Raw genomic sequence first — 18,731 nt, forward strand, 5'->3', positions numbered from 1 at the left:
CCACGCCCTGATGGTTCATGTGACCTTTGGGCCTTGACGCTAAAACCCCAACTGCTAGTTTAGCCCTGTAAGGTGGCATTCACAAGGGCACTTAGACTTCTGGCATTTCAGATAAAGGAAGCTTAAAGCAAGCATGTCTGCGCCTCCGGAACAGCTAGCCACCAAGCTGCCCACTTTCCCACAATGCACTCGCAACCTTCCCCGACCAATCAAAAAGCATCTTCCCGAAGCTAGGTCTGCGCTCAATAAATACCCTAACAATAACATGATTATCAATAATAATGTCAGGAGGGCTGAGTTCTGGGAGAATGTGCACTCTAGGGGTGATTCTGAGCTCTCTGTCTCAGGAGCTTCCAGTTCTGTGCCATTTGAGCCAAAGCTTTCTTGACCTTTGCTCCCTCCAGTTCTGGGTCCTATTTCCCCAGAGGTTCACGCCGTGTTGGGTCCATGATCCTTGTTTCGTATGTAGCAGAATCCATCGTTCAAACCCTGGGGTGCAGGCCTATTACCTCATCCTCCTTGTGTGGCAGGTGGTATGTCTAGGCCACACCTGATTCCAGGTGCTGAAGAGATGCTCATTAGCCTACAAAGTAAGTTCATGACATTGGAGGCCCTGAGGATCAACTTCAAGTCCTTATGGAGAGCGATGCAACCCTCAATGCCGGTGGCTGTCCCTCCTCTTTCTGAGCCGCCTCTGCCTGCAGACATTCTAGTGGCATGTCCTGTGACGAAACAACTTCCGGGGCACCAGTGGTCCAAGGATGAATATCGGTTTGTAAACCATCAATCAGCCCCACACCTCTAGTGCACCAGAAGGGATCAGAACAGATTGAAAGCACAAGCAAATTATAAACCTCCTTGTCCAATTTTGGTAACATGGACGGAATGGCAGGCTTATCTCTGTAAGGTCGTGGATCATAGGTTAGTTGCAACACAGCGAGAATACAATTATTACCCAATTATAAAAGGGACTGTCCAGTCAAGGTTGTATTAAAATATCTACTTTATTATTATGACAACAGACAGTTCTAGCACACTACAAAATACAACCCACCATTTAAAGCAAAGCAGAGAACAGACAGTTTCAAGAAGGAAAAGGGATGCACTCTGGATACTGACAGGAGGGTAGTCGTTAAAGTAATGAATCGCAATAGTTCAAGGATACTTGGTTTGAACACAAAGGGGGTGATGGGTCATAAAATGTCATTAGAGGCCTTCATAGAAGGTCCAGGGGGACAGAACCACAATGTACCTTGTGCTGTAGATTTTCTTGGTGCCCGACAGGTTTGAGTCGGTTTTATGGCACCCTGCAGCTTCTGCAACAGAGTTCAAGATGGGAGACAGCTGCAGGTATCAGGCGGCAGGCAGTTCGGCGAGCGAGGCTGGATGGGCAGCAGCAGGCTGGCCTACACAGCGGGTCGGGGTCAGGAGTCATTGTCTCATTGCTGGTTGGTGGGTGTGAAGCACTAGTCGAGGCGTCTCAGACGGCATTTGCGACTGCAATGTAACAAGTCAGTGGTGCAGTCGGTTGCAGCTCAGGGGGCTCGACTGGCTCGACTGTCTCAAAAACATCCTAAGGCAGACGTTTTTAGATATTTGTCGGTGCACTCCTGCTAGCTTCTTCACTGGGCTCTTGTCATCGTTTAAGGGCCACAGCTGAGTAGAGTATTGCAGGCAACTGCCTTGTCCTTGGTTTGGTCAGAGACTCTTGGGCACTTCCCACCTAGGGAGCTTTCTGCAGAGCATAGCAGGGAATGCTGCGTGCTGGCTGGGTACCAGTTCTGGAGCTGCTGGAGGATCCCCTGGATTCAGTATCTCCCTCTGTTCCATGGGAGATGTTTAGGGGAGTGATGTTGCTACCCTCTTGGAGGTCCTTGCTTTCCTTCACTGGCGGAAGATGTAAGGCAGACTGTACATTCAGCCCCAGGGTGCAATGCTGAGTTCTTCTTTCTACTCCTTGCAAAGTCTTCAGATGATCTGCCCAAAAGAGGGGCTAAGCACTCTCTTAAAGCCAAATGGGCCACAGTGATTGGTGTAGTCTAAGACTACCTTAATGAACCGATCATTGGTCCCCACCAATGTTTTTCTGTGTGCATGAGGTCATAACCAGAGTGCTTTGCAACAGAAAAGGAAAAGGGGTGACAACATGTAATACTAAGTCCCACCCATCTTCCTGTCTGTTGTGGATCAAAGGGTCTCTCTAGTTAATGGAACTCGCTGTTCCTGATTAAAGCAGCAGGTCACCCTTGTAGCTACAGCAGAACCAGACTTTCTGTCGCCTTCAATCCACATACTTGTACCTTCTGAATGGGGTCTCCCTGCGGGGATGACTACTGTAATACACGCATTCCCAGGCATGACATTCCGCTGTGTATTGATAGTAAGGGCGGGAGCTGGCTTCAGGCTGGCACAGTGTATATTAAAGGTTGTTGGGGTTTCCTGTCTCCTTTGTTAGCCTGTGAAGCTAGGCCCCATGTGGGCCTATTTGAATTAAACTCTGATTAGTATGCAATACTGCCACCAGCAGCAGAGCTAACAAAAGGACAGGGCAGATCCATGGAGCCTTTATTAGTTAATTAGGCTGGCAGGGTGAAGGTCTGGCCCTCCCCCTTCTGATAGGGCATGGTGTAATCCTGGTTGTCATATCCCAACCAAATATGACTGGGGGAACTGCGCTTGTAGACTGTGTCCACCTCGAGTAGATGGGTCTATGGATATGTCAAGCTGTGAGCATGGAAAATGTGTGTGGTTTAGCCCCACACAGTTTCTGAAGGGTTCGTTTACCATCATTCAATTTATTTTTTAAAGTTTCAAAAAACCCAGGCGAGCGCACACCCACCATGTGGATTGTTACAATCCTCACGTGTCCACTCCTCCAGTAACTCCCACAGTGCAAGACACCGCTGCTCGGCCGGTTGTAACCACAGCTAAATATGTGCAGTTATCGACCCCCCTCTGTGGTCCTGCCACAGCGGATCACTGTGGATCCTGGGATTACAGGTGTGCTGGATGTCACTACTCCCACTCAGCCTCCCGGGGCTGGCCAGCCTCTGACAGTGAGGAAGCAAGGGCAAGAGAAAGGCTTGAGGCCACATGCAAGTGGGATGAGGAAAGTGGAAACATGGTGGAGAGATGAAGCTGAAGAGAGCATCAGAGTGTGCAAGGGGGATGAAAGAGAGACTATTAAGGAGGAGTTCAGCTCTAACTTCAGGAAGAAGGCACTAGCGAGGTTGACTGAGGTACGAAGGAGGAGGAAGTAGGGAGGGTGTCAAGGAAAAGGTTGAAGAAGGTAGGAAGTCGGAGGGTGAGGGAGAAAAGGTTAACCAGCACGGCGGGGGTTGCCTCGGTGAGGAGGTTGGAAGTTGCATTAAGCTGGAAGGCGAGAGGAGTAGCAAACAGGAGGGTGACTTGGATGTTAGGCAGGATGAGGGGGGTTCAGGGCGCGGTAGGTGGAAGGAGGTAGACGCACATGGAAAAACATCAAGGAGGTACCGGAGTAGGGAGAGTCAGGAGCGGAAGGGATACGAGCTGCACGGGAGGCCCTCTGAGGCATGAGATTGTTGCAGCCTGTTGAAGAGTAGGGTGCGAATGGAAGATTGCGGACCCCGGGCTCTTTGAGTCTTGGTCAATGCGAGTGTGCCATTACTTCTGCAGAAACTGGGAAAGAATTAACGTAGAATCTTAAACACCTTATTGCACATGAAACCAGATATAAACTAACCACCCCCGACCTCACAGTTCCGCAAGTGGATCTTTAGTGATGATTGTAATAAGGTTATTAAAATAAAGTCTGAGCGCAATAATCGCCTTGTCCAAACACGTCTCTATAGCATTAAAATGCTGTTCATGCTAATTGTAATTAAGTCTGTCATGCAGATCTGAGTGGCTGCTAAACCACAGAACCTAGCTGTCAAATCAATAATGATGACGTGGGCTCCGCTGCCACCTACCGGGTACTAATGTGTATAACAACGTGGTCTAGCCACTGCGCTAGGAAAAATAAATACAGAAACAAGATGGCGGACGTTGCGAAGAAATGTACAAAGTATTCACGATGGATCACATACATGCCAACCCTCCCTATTTAGGTGGGAGACTCCCGATTTTGCAACAAAAAATTGCACCATTCATTACTGTCTCCCACCTAAAATAACTATACTACCAATGTAATCCTATGGGAAAATTGCCTTCTCTCGATTTCTGTGGGAAATCTCCCTCTCAGGGGATTAAGAATGTTGCCATGTCTGGGGTCATCACACACTAGCAAGCGGGCGTGATATGTACAAACATCTGTACTAATTCCATCTGAATACTAGATCTGGCTTAAATATATTCAAAATAGGCTCTCCTTTTTCTGAGCCCAGTTTCAACTTCACCACCCACAGCAAGAGGTTTATTTTTTTAATTTGTATTATTATTATTTTTTTATTGTGTAAAATTTAGTTTACATGAAAAACTTTTATCACACTTTCTACTCCGTTTCATGACGTTTTAGGATATTTCGACCAATTTGACCATTTCATTTTACGTCTAGTCTTTTTCTGTGGTTTCACTGGCTGCCTCTTTGTCTTTATCTTTCAGAATGTTTTCCAGAAAGTTTATTTCTGCACAAGAGAATCTGGGATTGTGTCCTTGACTAAAATAATCCCATCTTTCCTCGTCGTTGCTTTGTGTCATTGTTGACATATGGCTTGTTAGCATTTGATTTCTTACTTTTGATACCGCTCTGCAGTTCGTGAGGAGATGTGACGGTGTCTCCTGTTGATCATTGTCCATACAGAATCTACAGCGTCCTTCGTTTGTTCCTCTGCCGCCGGTTCTGTTTTTGTAGTCATTGGTCGGGTAAACTCCTAACCGAATTTTCATTAGTAGACTTTTATGAATGTTTGACGGAAATCTTACCAGATACTCTGGGAGCACATTTCTTTTCCGATGCTCCACGGCCATGTTTTTTAGGTTCTTTAAATTAATTTTAGCATCTCTTGTTGATATCCAGTCTTGTCTGAAAAGTTTTTCTTTTACTTTGTTAGGGTTTGTCACCAGTTCTTCTTCAGTCGATTCCAAGTCGGATAGAATTCGACTCCATTCCCTTTTCCAGTGAATTAAGTAGGTTAAGCTATTACCTTGACCTTTCGTTGCCAGTATTTTGTAGCCCTCAGCCGGACTTGCTTCTATGATTTTCCTCAGCAGACCTAATGATTTCCATTTCATGGTGGCCTCTAATGACTCTAGCCTAAGCTCCGCTCTTATCGCTACCATCGGTGTATTCTTTGGTAGCCTCAGTAGGGGTTTCCAAAACCCACTTTCCAACTTGGGCCATATTTTGTAGGAAAGGTTCACTCCGGCTTCACTGCCATAAGTTAATGACGGTAGTACTTTTTGTACGTAGAACAATCTCACCGGGGCCAGGGAGAATTTTCCGTATTTCCCATTCACGACTCTTCCTTGCGCACTTAAGTTCTTATCTTTTGCGAACAAGACGTCTTCGCAGTTTTTTTTCCACTCTTGAGATGTTGATTCCGACTCCTAGATATCTTATCTCAGAGACCCTTTCCATTGTATCTCCTCCTATCTTCCATGTGAATTTTTTCATCGTAGCGTTGGTCTTGCCACTTACTGTCATGATCTTTGATTTTTTCACGTTGATCGTCAAGTCGTTTTTTAGCATGTATATCTGCAAGTTGTTTAGAAGTCGCTGTAGTCCGAATCTGGTTTCGTCCATTAGGACTATGTCGTCGGCATAGCATATTAACGCCACTTCTTGGTCATTTATTTTCAGGCTAAAGTGTCTTGTATTTGATGTTATTTCATGTAGGTCAGCTGAATACAATTTGAATAGTGTGGCAGCGAGTGGACACCCTTGTTTTACACCCTTCTTGATTGTGATGTTGTTTGTCAGGTCTCCTTCTTCGTTCAACCTGATTTGTGTTATATTTTGATGAAGTGCCCTTATAGGGTTCAGCAGCTCTGCAGGACAGTTCAGTGTTTTTAGCGTTTCCCATAACTTTCTTCTATTTACGGTGTCAAACGCTTGACTTAAGTCAATAAATGCCAGGTGCAGGTCCCTTTTAAATTCTAAAGCATTTGTTTTGAGCATTGTCAAGATGAAAAGATTTAGGTCTGTGCTGGTTCGCTTCGTAAACCCTGTTTGTCGGTGATCTATCATGCTGTTTGTTTCTGCCCACCTGGTCAAGTTCTTCTGTAGATCTTCTGCGAAGAGCTTTCCAGTTGTTGCCAATAGTGAAATTGGCAGATAGTTGGTTGGCATGTCATGTTGGCCCTTTTTGTAAATTGGAACTGTTATGCTTTTATTCCAGATTTCGGGAATCTTTCTTTGTGACTCGATCGTTTTGAACAACTTGCTTATTATCGCCGCCCATGATTTTGGATCTTTTTTCAGATGTATGTTTGTTACCCCATCTGGCCCGGCTGCAGAGGAGTCCTTCAGTTTTCGAATTGTGGACTCTATTTCCACCTCATCCATCATTGTCATCCAGGCATGCTCGGTGATTTCATCGGGAAGGTCCGCGACTTCTGTTCTAGCGGAAAACACTTTGGTATAGTGCTTTGTCCACTCTTGTTCCGAAACACCACCAATTAGCCTGCTTTGTTGGTTTATTGTACAATTGTTAATTAGATCCCATGTGTCTCTGGTGTTAGTCCTCTGCAGGGTCTTTAACATTGCCTCTCCTTGTTCTTGTTGTTTTCTCTTTCTAAACTCTGCTAGCCAGTTTTTAAATTGGGTTCGACTTATCTTAATCTTCCTTTGTCTTTCTTCGACCGGGTCTTTTTTTCTTTTCTTAGATTCTCTTATTTCCTTTCTGAGTTGTTTCCTTATTTCAACTAGTTGACAACTGTAGTTATGTTTGTGTGTTAGGGCATCATGTTTGAGCCCCGATTTCTTTATTGTATAAGCCTCCAGCCGTGTTTCATAATTGAGGTGTCCGGACAGGGTAGTATCTGTTTCACTGAGAGCATCTTTCAGTGTTCGAATGTCTTTCTTTGTCAGCCTTATTCGGTTGATCGATGGGTTCAATTCCACTTTGTGGGCTTGCCCTAAGTTTTTTGACTTTTTTGCTGTCCACCAAGTTGCTTTGAGGATGTCGTGATAACGTTCTGTTCGACAATTTCAAAACTTTTTATTTCTTTTAGTATGGTTGAGGATACCCATATGTAGTCAATTGCAGATGAAACTTGGCCATTTGACCAAGTGTGGGCTCCAGGAATATCCCCCGTTGTTTGACCATTTAACATATGCAGATTAAAGCCTTTTACCATTTTTATCCATCTAGAGGTGTTCGATGTTCCTAAGCTTAAAGCTTCCAGCCGTGTAGTTCCGTTTCAGTTTAAGCATTTTATGTTGAGGTCTCCACATATGATTATTTGTGTTTGAGGATTCGTTTCTAGCCTGGTGACTATTGTTTCTGTTATTACTTCCAGAAAGTGGTCGGTTTTTATTCCTACTGGGTTCCAATAAACATTTCGCACCAGTATGGACGGTATTTCCTCTTTCTTGTTGTCACTATTGTTTTCTAGTACTGCCCATTGTGCAAAGTTCGTTGAATTGCCTTTGTCAGTTAGCCGTCATCTGCTGCCCTTTCTTATTAGTGTGATTAGCCCTGCTGAAGGTCTCCCCTTGCTTCCTCTTTTCATTGGATTCATACAAATGTCAAATTTCCTGCATACAGGGAGTTCGCTTATCCAGGTCTCTTGTAGACAAATTATTGTGGCGTTGTTTAGTAGAGGGTTTTCTTTGTTCATCAAGTGTTTGAAACCCCTAGTATTCCATGACATCATTAATTCCTCATCCGTTGATACATTCTGTTTTTGCTATCGACGGTTTCCTTCCGTCGATAAGGAACTTGCCAGCCATTGCCAATCTTCTTGAAGCTCTACATCTCTTTTCAAGCTGTCTTTTCTGTTTCAAATGTTTTCCTCTCTGTTTCTTGTGTCTTCCTTTTCTACTTCTTTCGCCTTTAAGTTGAAATTTGCCACTGTTATTTTGAAGTTTTCTTTCTGGCGTCTTTCCACCATATTTTTCGGTACCTGGGAAGTCTTTGTCGTCTTTCTCTGTTCTTGACTGAGTAGTTCTATTTTCTTGTCCTCCACATTTGTATTTCTGAGAATTTCTCGCACTTCATAACCTCGTTTCAACAGCTCTTTCCCTTCTCTTATTATGAACTCTTTGTCTGAGGACGACTTTAGATGTAAGACCACTATGTCGACTCGATTTTCGTCTATGTATTCGACCACTGCTATGTCTTGATTTTTTATTTTTTTTTAGTCTTTCCACACAGTGAAGTAGAGACATCAGGTTTTTTTTCAGTTCAGATTTTTATGCTTGTTTTCTGGGAGCAAGTTTTCGATCAATACCTTGTTCAACGGGTGATCCCTTTCTTTTTTATGTATTTGCGTGTGCCTCAGTTCTTGATCGTTGCACTGACTCTTGCGAGGTTGCTTTGAATTCCATGATTTGTTGGTCTTTCTAGCGGGCTCAAACTTCGACATTAACTCCTCTTTCAGAGACTTTTTGTTGTTTATTAGTTTTCCTTTCTCGTCCATTGTTAAGAACCCTTGTTGTTCTGTGATCTCTTCTTCATCAGAGTCCATGTGCGAAGTCTCTGCATCATTGATCCCTCTTTGTACAGACCTTGTTGCTTTCTGACTTGTTTGGGGTCGCTCGTCGTCCTCCGTTGGATTAAATATTGAGCTGTTAACAGCTTTTCCGATGTAAAAAGAGGTGTCTTCAATCAAATCTCTTGATCCGTTTAATGACTCCAGTTCACTTTCTTCCTCGTTGTTTACGATCTTGACCTGTCTTTCACTTTGTTTAGAGACCACTCGTGGTGATTGACCTTTATCTTCGCTCGTGATCTGTCTTGCGTTGCTTGCTGCGGGTTTGATGTTCCGGAAGACAGTTTGTGCGCTTTTTGAGTTACCCTGGCCTGTTTTCGTGATTTTCGACTTACTCGAATCATTTCCCTCATCTTGTTTTCTTTGTGCTGTTTTTAAGCTATCTCCCTTGTTTTTTTTTGGTCCCCTGCCCTTGAGAAGGTCCAAACACAGTGTATAGATCGTCCTTATTCGTGTTTTTCTTTTTTCCCCACTTTTTCCCATTTCGATCAAGGAGTGGTCAATGTTGGGGCTCGCTTTGCTCTTTGTCGGTTTCATTCTTTGATCATCCTCTACTTTTTCCTGTTGATTCAGTGTTTCATCTCTGATTCTAGGACTTGGTTCTTTTGATAGTCTATTGGTCCCTTTGCCAGGTCTTTCGCTGGCCACATCTTTATTGGATTTTTTGTCTATTGTACTGTTTGAACAGTACTGTCAATTTTCTTTATTTTGAAGCTGGGTTCCATGCTGATCTTGTGCGGGTTCCCTGACATCTAGATGTCTTGTCTGTTTTTCTGCACTTAGCGTTTTTTCATTCCGCTCAGCGTTTTCTACTGTTTTCCGCATCCATTTTAGTGACTCTTGCATTGCATTGGTCAGTTGGTCTCTCTCCTGTCTGTCACCGCTAGCCAGGTTGAATAGCCTTCTTTGCCATGCTGCAGAAGTTTCTGCTTCATGGTTTAGCCTTGCTTCTATTTTTAGAGCAGTGATTTCCTGTGCTGTTAACTTTGTTAGCATCAACGCTAGTAATGCGTTATTGTCCTTTACGTTTTCGCTGATGGCTTCACACAGTTTCATGTACGGAGCCAACGAGATGGTTAGGGCAGCCATAACATTATTCTGTAATTGAGTTCCAATATCCAAAGACAGATCGCGATGGGTCGTTGATGATTCTTTGCTTTGCGTGCTCGCTTTGTTTGTTTCTAGCAAGATTTTGTTGTTACTTCGGTTGTTATCTCCATTTTGGCCCATTCTTTGAGGCGAGGAGTCTTGCACTTCCGTTTGTGTGGAGATTGTTCCGACCTTAACTCTAGAGCTAGACTTTTCTCCTTCTTTATTGGTTTCATTAGGAAACCAGCTCTTCGAGGCGAACATTGATTGCAGACATCTTCGTCCAGTGGCGAAGATATCAAGGTGTCTGCTTCATCTGCGTTGAATAACAGCCGGAGTCCTGTTCCCAAGTTTGGGTTTTTCCCTATTTGATTTGATTGTGGATTAACGTAAGTTTTTGGTCTTGCTCCGAGATCTTTTGGTAGACCTCTTATTGGCGTTTGACTGCTTTCATGGCCATTTATGTGACGTTTCTCAATTGTTGAAACCTTTGATGTATTTCCTTCCATTGTTTTTATAAATTGTTCTCTCCATTCTTCTTCGCCAATCTCTTCTGCGATTGAGATTTCATGACCACGACTTTTATCAATGGACCTTTTCCCTATTAGGGGCGATTGTTGTTTGCTCTTTGCTAATTGAAGAAGACGGTTGACCTGCCTATGTGATTCAGTTGCATCTTTCTGAGTGTGCCCTCTTTTCTGTGTCCTCTGTTTTATTAAGGACTCCAATCTTCTATATTCCTTATAGTTTGGGCCTGCATCAGTTAGTGATATCTTTTTTTTGTTTGTTTTTTCTCTTCCTGATTGTTCTCTCCTTCTATTGAATCTGAATGATCTTGGTAGTCAATACTTGTGTCTTTTGGAGTATCTTTTATTTCTTACGTATTGGCCGCGATCTCTTGAGTATTTATACTGTTTCCTATATCATGATTTTCTCCTTCGTCACTTGTTATCATTATTTGTGATGCATCAGAATAGATGGATTCATCTAGGTCTTCACCACTTGACTGTTGTTTTTTCCCAGATTTCCACTTTTGTCACTCTTTTCATTGATGGTTGATTTTTCTTTCTTGTTCGGGCTGCGCGAGTTTTGTGTTTCTAGTAAATGTCCTTTTTCGTTCTCTCTGTCGTTCTCTCTGTTTAATGAGGTGAGATCATCTTCGTTTCTTTCTAATTTAGAACTCTTTTCTCTGGTCTCATTTAGATCAATTATTGAGTCACCTCTATTTTCGTCTTGGGCTTCTAACATCAGTCCAAGATCGGTGAGTTCGGCATCTGTCACATTTAGGTGCTGTGCTGCCATTGTTGCCGTCTGGTTCAGCACTTCTCGGTTTTTGTCCATTACGTTGGCTATCTGCCTATACCTGACGTTTTCGTCTGATGGCCGGGACTGGGCAGTGTCTTGAGTTCTCTTTTCGGTGATTTCATTTTTCTCGTTTTGTAGGCGGGCATTGCATTCAAATCTTGATTTGCTTTGTGGTTCGCACGTTTGCCCTACTGATATCGCTGTGCTTACTGGCACAGTACTAGCTTTAACATTGATTACATCTGACATACCTTCTTCCCTTCCTCCATCCCTCCCCCCTGCCTCTTGTCTCTCTGTATTTTCTTGCCGTGTAATTGCGGATATTCTCGGGCTGCCAATTGTCTTACCTCTTTCTTTGGTTAAATCGCGTGCCTTTGCGGGTCTCTCTCGCTGATGCTGGGGGAGTCGAGAAATCGCTTTTGTGTGCGGGCAAGCTGTTAAACCTCCGAGTGTGGAGTTGATGTTGGCGTCTTTCGTTGATGAAGCGGCAGCCATACCTTCACGATACTCCTTGGCCGTCGCGTTATGTAGATTAGGTGTATTTGGGAGCGAGATGCTGATGCTTCTCTCTGCTACACTATAGTAATTGGATGTCACTGATGCTTTCTCGCAGACCGCCGAGCTATACGGGAGAAGTTGTCCCAACTAACTGAAGTCGTGTTCGGGTTCTGTACAGCCTTTAGATCTGTAAGAGTCAGCTGTCATCGTTTTGTGTCAAGTTTTGTGGCACTCGCACAAAGCACCAAAGCCGCCACAGCCTAACAGCCACAATCCAGCCCTTCTGTCCTCAGGGCTTACGCCGCAAGGGCGCGATGGGTGTGCCTATGAGGGCAGCTGAACGTCACGTGATCACCGTAAGGCAGAGTCAATGAACGGTGTGTCTTAGCGCTTAAAGCCCCAGGCGTCCTTTTCACCTGTTCGCTTTAAACACTGTCGATGCATGTAAATAGTGAAAGTTGGTGCTCTTTTAAGACTGCAGCAAAGTCACTCCTCTCCTTCTGCAGTACGCAAGTATTAGCACACAGGGGTCACCGCCACAGCCTAACAGCCTCAATCCAGCCCTTCTGTCCTCAGGGCTTACCTTTATAAATTCAGTTATCCTGCAAGCTGTTTTGTTACATATGAGATACACGAGACACATAGAGTAAAAGCCTCATTCATACCAGCACAACTACCAAATGATATGCAAAATGTTTTCAAAACACTCACCAAAAGTTCAGGTAGCTGTTCGTCCTGCATACACCAACATTTGATCTCTCATGAGAATAGTATTGCATCACTAAAGACCAACCACCTTCTCCAACACTAAACCGGCAGATGTTTTTTATTACAATGTTTCTCCTTTCTATACTTAGTTGTTTCAACAGGTAGGAGCACACTTCTGCTCATTCAAAGTATTTCTGACTCCAGTTCACACCCGTATGCAAACTAGACCTGCCCCATCTAGGTTTCGGATAAAAAAGCTGGGCTGTGTCATTGTTGTCGTGTTGCCCCTTTAAGGATGTGTTAGGGCGACGTCATGACTCACTGTAAATAAAAGGAGCCTCTGCAAGCAAGTGCCTCAGAACGGTGGCAGACTCCATGTCACTTCTGTCTCTGTGTCTCATTTGGTTGTGCCTGCAGGCTGACACCATGTGACCACGGTCCTGCCGCTCTGCTGATCTGGTGCCCCCAGATCAGCATGTGTAATCTGGGTGCCCCAGGCAACTGTCCTGCTGTGTGACCACAGCGCAGCCGCTAGTCCAGGAGCCCCCTGGCAGCTGTTGTCTTGCTATGTGACCATGGAAATCAGGGTGATCCCTGTAACTAAGGTGATCTAAGGTGATCTTCTCCCCCTCCACGCACTTTCCCCCTTTTTCCCTTTTCCATGCACTTGCATATTCTTAATGTCACTGGGTCTAGTAAGATCGCATTTTTGTTCTCCCCTGTTCCCCTCCCTTTGCTTGGTCGCGCTCTGAAACACTTGTGTATGAGCGCGATATAAAGAAAATATCATATCATAACTGTCCATGCCGTGTGACCATGGAACTCCTGGTGTCTGCTGGATTCCACCAGCACTGATCTGGGCTGGCCTGTGTGACCACAGGTCGAGTCACAACAATGGAGACGAAGAAGAGTAGACCCCGGCCGCATTAAGGTGTATGCTGAACTGTTCCGTGATTGGAGCTTGACAAAGGAAGGGAAGGAGGGTCCTCGCTCCACGAGTGGCACTGGTACCTGAAGCACCCTGTTTGTCTTGGCCACAGGTGGTGAGTTGTTTCCGCTCTGTGTTCAGAGTGTTCTGAATAAGCTGTATGAGGGAAACGAGGTTGCGCGGCTGCCCGAGCTGAGTACTGGATGCCGGCAGCAGTGCATGTCCGCTATCTGCTGCGCTGGCACTTCGGAAGTGCTATGTTCAGTGCGCGCTGGATCGGAGCTGTGAGGAGGAACATGCTGTTCATTTCGTGTGTATGGCCCATCCGTACATCATGTGAGTGCATTCAATGTCTCACATTGTTTCACAATAGACTAAACTTTGGGCCCCAGCACTCCATATATTGTCTGGATCTGGCCAGATGCTGAGGGGAAGCAGGGATCATGTGTCGATTGGATGGAGTCTTCTGCGTCTCATATTGTTTGTTACATGAAGGTTGCCCAGAAGTAAAAATCATACTTCTTGCAACAACTAAGGATAGGATTATGCAAGTTTCAGTTTAATAAAAAAAAATGTGGCATGCTGAACTACCTAATTAAAATGATATGAAAGAAGTGCACCTGAAACAGAACTTGTTGTATCCTGAAGAGGGTCTTGGAAATGGTGACAGATTGAAACATGTGTCGACTTTACCTTTATTTGCAGTGCTGCTTTCTCTCTAGCTAACCGAGGTGGGCACATTCATTTAGTGAAGAGATGTCATTGACAAGAAACATTGAATGAAAAAGAGAATACGAGACAGGACATAGGTCATTATTTGTTTTCTCTCTACATGTTTGCCATGTGTGTTATCTTGCTGTAATAACCACATTGACTTGACACTTTAGTATCTTATTACTCGTGGGTTGTTTTAAATAAGTTCTTTAGATGTGTTCACACTTATACACATTGAATGACACTATACTGAGAACCTGGATGCTGTTTAAGGTTAATGTGAATTATGGAACTTTATGTGCAGGTGGGGAATTTCAGAACAATGCGTCATCCAGTCACTTGTGGACAAGGATCCATCCAGTTGTGAGCTATCTTCAATTTGTATTCGTAGACCCTCTAGAAGTTATCCTACAGTAACCCCATCTCTGTGCACAAGTGGACTATACATAATTAATCCCAAAGGTCAGCCATAAGGAAGATATCTAATGGATACAACTCTGTCTTGCGCTCAAGCAGAAATGCATGATGAACACATAACTAAACCTTTGTGAGAAGAAAAGAAACCTGCATAGCCTTCTGGACCCTGGACTGCAGGATCCCCAATTTATCCAGTGATTTGTGGACATTAGGAGGAAGAGTGAAACCAGTACCAGATCTGGAAACCTTGAGGGATGTCCTTAAACCTACTGACTCAAGCAATGCAAGACATCTACTGTTCAATAAATATATATATTTAATTAATTTAATTCATCCTTAGATGTGTATTGTATTTCCAAGAACATCATGTCACACATGGTGTTAGGAGTGGGATAATCTCAACTTGATAGACAAGTTCAACTCACCCACCACAAAACAGCTAAAAAAGAAATACTGTTTCAGCAGAAATAGTTTTGATTTTTCAACCATAAAGGACTAGTGAAAAAAAAATGGGGCATATTAGAAAACATTTGCACAGTGACAAGTGTAGGTTTTCATGGTATAAGCACAACCGCAAAAATTCCCCTAGTGCAAAAAACATACACTTCCATTGAGGTACAAATTGGGTCTCACTACATTGACATGCCATCTACAATGGAAGGTGCTGCCTCTCTATAGAAACCTATTGGTCCCATGTGCCGGATCATTATATGAGGATCGGAAAGGGCCATGTCTAGTGATAGTTCAGTTCCATTGATAAGATATAAGAGGGAGGCTGAACAGGTGTTAACTGATTGCAATATGAACATAGCAGACCTGATGGAATATCCGGTGACAGTGAAAAAGAAATTGCTGGATCCCGATTGGATATGCACAATTGATGGTATGACCTCTCACAGTCTGTACAATAACCCGGTGGTCATCGATAGGTAAAGGCGCACTATGCCGTTATACTTGAAAAAGTTCCCCAATGCATTTTGGCGGTCCCAGTTCCTGCAATTTCGGCTGAAAGTACAGAATACAGTGGAGGTTATGCAGAAGCGCTTAGCGAGCTGTGTGAAAAACAGAGCGTGCAGTTACTGCAATAGGCCAGGTGCGCTGCAAGTAAGATATATGGTAATGGGATGCGAGGCCCCACAGTGTATGAGGGAACAGGCGTGGCCGAAATATGTCCATGATACTGAGAACCTGGACATCTTAGGTTTCTACAACAGGCTGACCAGTGGCAAAGAGACTGAGCTACCTGCACTATAATTCAAGAGCCGGCGGGCGCTGCCAGGGTCATCGAATTGAGATGCTGAAGTTGAAAGGGATTGTTAGTCTATTAATTCCGGTATGCACTTTAGAGTTAGTAATGGTCGAATTTACTTAAATTGACTTGGAACCTCTGGGAGTGGGAGATCTGAAGATTATTTACATTCAATGCTTTTAGGTTTTTATTAAATCTCATTATGCAAATGTGTTGATTTTAATGTGTATAGTAATTTTGTATGTAATATGTAGTACATGCTAGTATTTTTTTTACTAATGTCGTATTTTTATAAGGTTGTTTTATACAACTAATAGGACAATAAAAAAAATCACATAAAAAACACACTTTCAGTGCATATTTGCACCAGGCCAAACTTTGCCCTAGTGCTAATACAGGTGCAACTTTACACTTGCACCGGTGCAACGTTTCTGTAATCTGGCCCCAGTTGAAAAAATCCTTGTACCTAGTATGCAGTAAATACTGCATAATTATGACTATTGGCCCAATCCAAAATCCCTCTATGGCCTGCCCAAAACACACACGACACACAGGCAACCATGCAGAAACACACAAAACACACAGGCAGCCATGCAGGCTGGCGAGCCTTTGGGAGCTGTACCTGCTATGTGATGGACGAAGAAATGAAGCAACAGATGGCCATGCAAGGAAGGAGTAGAATACACAGACTACTCACACCCAGGGTTGACTGTCCCTAAAGGGGCGGGGGGGGATAACAGAGTTCCAAATCCTAAGATCGTATTGGCTGGGCAGCCCCAAGTCTCCTTTGACTGTTGCCTGATTATTGGTCTCCAATGCTTCAGACGATTCTGCCAGAAGCTCTGCGATTCCAAGATGTGCGTTAGACCCGAGGAGAGAGCGATCCACACAGTAAAGTGCCATCTTCATATAGACAAGGGCCTTGTGGGGAGCTTCACCGCTGGACACTGAGATGAAAATGGAATCTAAAAAACTTCTTGGTGGTGTTAGTACTCTGGCAAAAGCCAGACTGGAATGTGAAAGTACACCTGTTTCCCTAGACCAACCACCAATCAGATTCAGGATTTCTTTCCTTTAAAGTTTCTCCAGACCGTCTATATGGGATATTGGCCAGAAATGTTCTGGATCAGACTTGTTCCCCTTTTTTAAAAAGAGGGACTATTTCAGCCTCGAAAAGGAACTCTTAGCTATAAAAAGAGCATTTGAAGAATGGAGACACCTTTTGTTAGGATCTCCTTTTCCGGTGAAGGTACGCACAGACCATCATAACCTCAAAGTACTCCAGCAAGCTCAGACAACCAATAGCAGGCAAGCACGATGGGCCCATTTCTTCTTACCATTTCGGATTGAATTCACATTTCTACCGGGAAATCAAAATCTACGGGCTGACGCCCTTTCTCGTAAGGATACACCAACACATAAATTCCGTTCAGAAAGACTGTTCCCGAAAGCTAAATTCATTGCGGTGATCACCGAATTTCTTCTAAGACTACAACAAGACACAACTCAACACTGGCAATTATGTGAGAATCTGGGGGCTACGCAGCAACTCACAAAAGACCGAGGATATTACTCCTATGGTGAACAAGTCCTTGTCCCTACACCTTCCCTTCAAAAAAAAGTACTGCAGATGTGCCATGACTCTCGAGCAGCTGGTCTCGGGGCTATCAGACCACCCTCGATATGATAAAGCGCCATTTATGGTGGCCTACCTTATATTCGGATGTACGAGACTATATAGCATCGTGCATGGTTTGTATGCAATCCAAGAATTCACGAGCTCCACTGTTCGGGCTGTTGGCTCGCATGCCTATCCCGGATAGACCCTGGCAAGTAATATCCACCGACTTTATAGTGGATCTTCCTCCTACTTCTCGATATACCACCATCATGGTCACTATTGACTATTTCACCAAACTAGCACATTTCACCCCTTTATTCAAGATTCCAGGGGCCGCTCAGATGTCCAAGTTGTTTATTTCTGAGGTGTTTTCCTGACACGGCCTCCCAGAAACCATCGTGTCAGACCGAGGTCCCCAATACACCTCCCTCTATTGGAAAAATGTTTGCCACATACTGGGAATCAAGAGAGCTCTTAGCTCGGGATACCACCCCCAGACCAACGGGCAGACAGAATGCCTTAACCAGACTTTAGAGTGCTATTTGCGGTGTTTTGTCTCAGCAGCTCAAGATGATTGGGTGGATCTACTTCCATTAGCAGAATTCACATACAACAACGCGACTCATTCCACTTTGAAGACTAGCCCCTTCCACTGTTCATATGGGTATCACCCTGCATTTGCACCTACAGTTACCTCATCCTCCATCTGTTGTCCTGGGGTGGACGATCTTCTATCAAACATACAGAATGGGCATCGGATTGCTCGTTTATCTCTTCAAGCTGCTCAAGATCCAGCTAAACGAAATGCAGATCACCATCGCCGTGAGATGCCAGATTTGAAGGTGGGAGATTCAGTCTGACTAGCCTCACGGTTCCTCCCTAGGCATTTAATCCCTTCTAAACTATCTCCTAAATTCTTTGGTCCTTTCAAAGTGAAAGCGTTGTTGGAAACTGCCGCTGTTCGATTGGCATTACCCATTTCATGGTCTCGTGTACATCCGGTCTTTCATGTTTCACAGATCAAGTTGACAGTGTATGACCGCTTTCTACGGACTAACAAGACGCATCCTCCCCCGGTTATGACCGACACCGGTCCTGAATACTAGGTGGCCTGAATCTGTGACTCCCGTCATTATAGGGGCCGCCTTCAATTTCTGGTGGATTGGAAGGGGTATTCCCCTGCTGAAAGGTCCTGGGAACCAGCCTCTGGGGTTCATGCCCCTAGACTAATACATCAATTTTTCAGTTACACCCAGGGAAGCCGGGTTCACCCCCCTTGAGGAGGGGGCATACTGTTACACCGTTCCAGCACTGGGCTCTTTGGCAGCGCCGCCGGTTATGCGGCACGATACGGACTAGTACGCCCAAGATGGCCGCTGATCTCCTTGACGTTACTACAGACAGCGGTACAGACCCTGCACGTCTCCTAGAGACACGGATTGCCGGTTACGTGATTCCATATAGTGAAGGAAGGACTGCAATCCGATGCGTCGCTATCATTGAAGACGGCGCTTCGTAAGTTTGCTTCTAGGTATTAGAGCTACGCTCTCTTTTGTATGTTCTAACTA

General features: G+C 44.4%; 1 protein-coding gene across 1 annotated transcript in view; it reads left to right on the plus strand.

Annotated features, from left to right (window-relative positions):
- IGSF9B (immunoglobulin superfamily member 9B) overlaps positions 1-14,622 on the plus strand; it is a 1,213,970-nt gene extending 1,199,348 nt beyond the window's left edge. The window contains exon 20 of the mRNA XM_069614121.1: positions 14,181-14,622. Coding sequence (XP_069470222.1) covers positions 14,181-14,293 — 113 coding nt within the window. The 3' untranslated portion in view covers positions 14,294-14,622. The remainder of the gene's footprint in view (positions 1-14,180) is intronic.
- The last annotated feature ends 4,109 nt before the right edge of the window (positions 14,623-18,731 follow it).

This window comes from Ambystoma mexicanum, chromosome 9 (assembly GCF_040938575.1).
Source record: "Ambystoma mexicanum isolate Mex_15411 chromosome 9, UKY_AmexF1_1, whole genome shotgun sequence".
In the NCBI taxonomy this organism is placed as follows: domain Eukaryota; kingdom Metazoa; phylum Chordata; class Amphibia; order Caudata; family Ambystomatidae; genus Ambystoma; species Ambystoma mexicanum.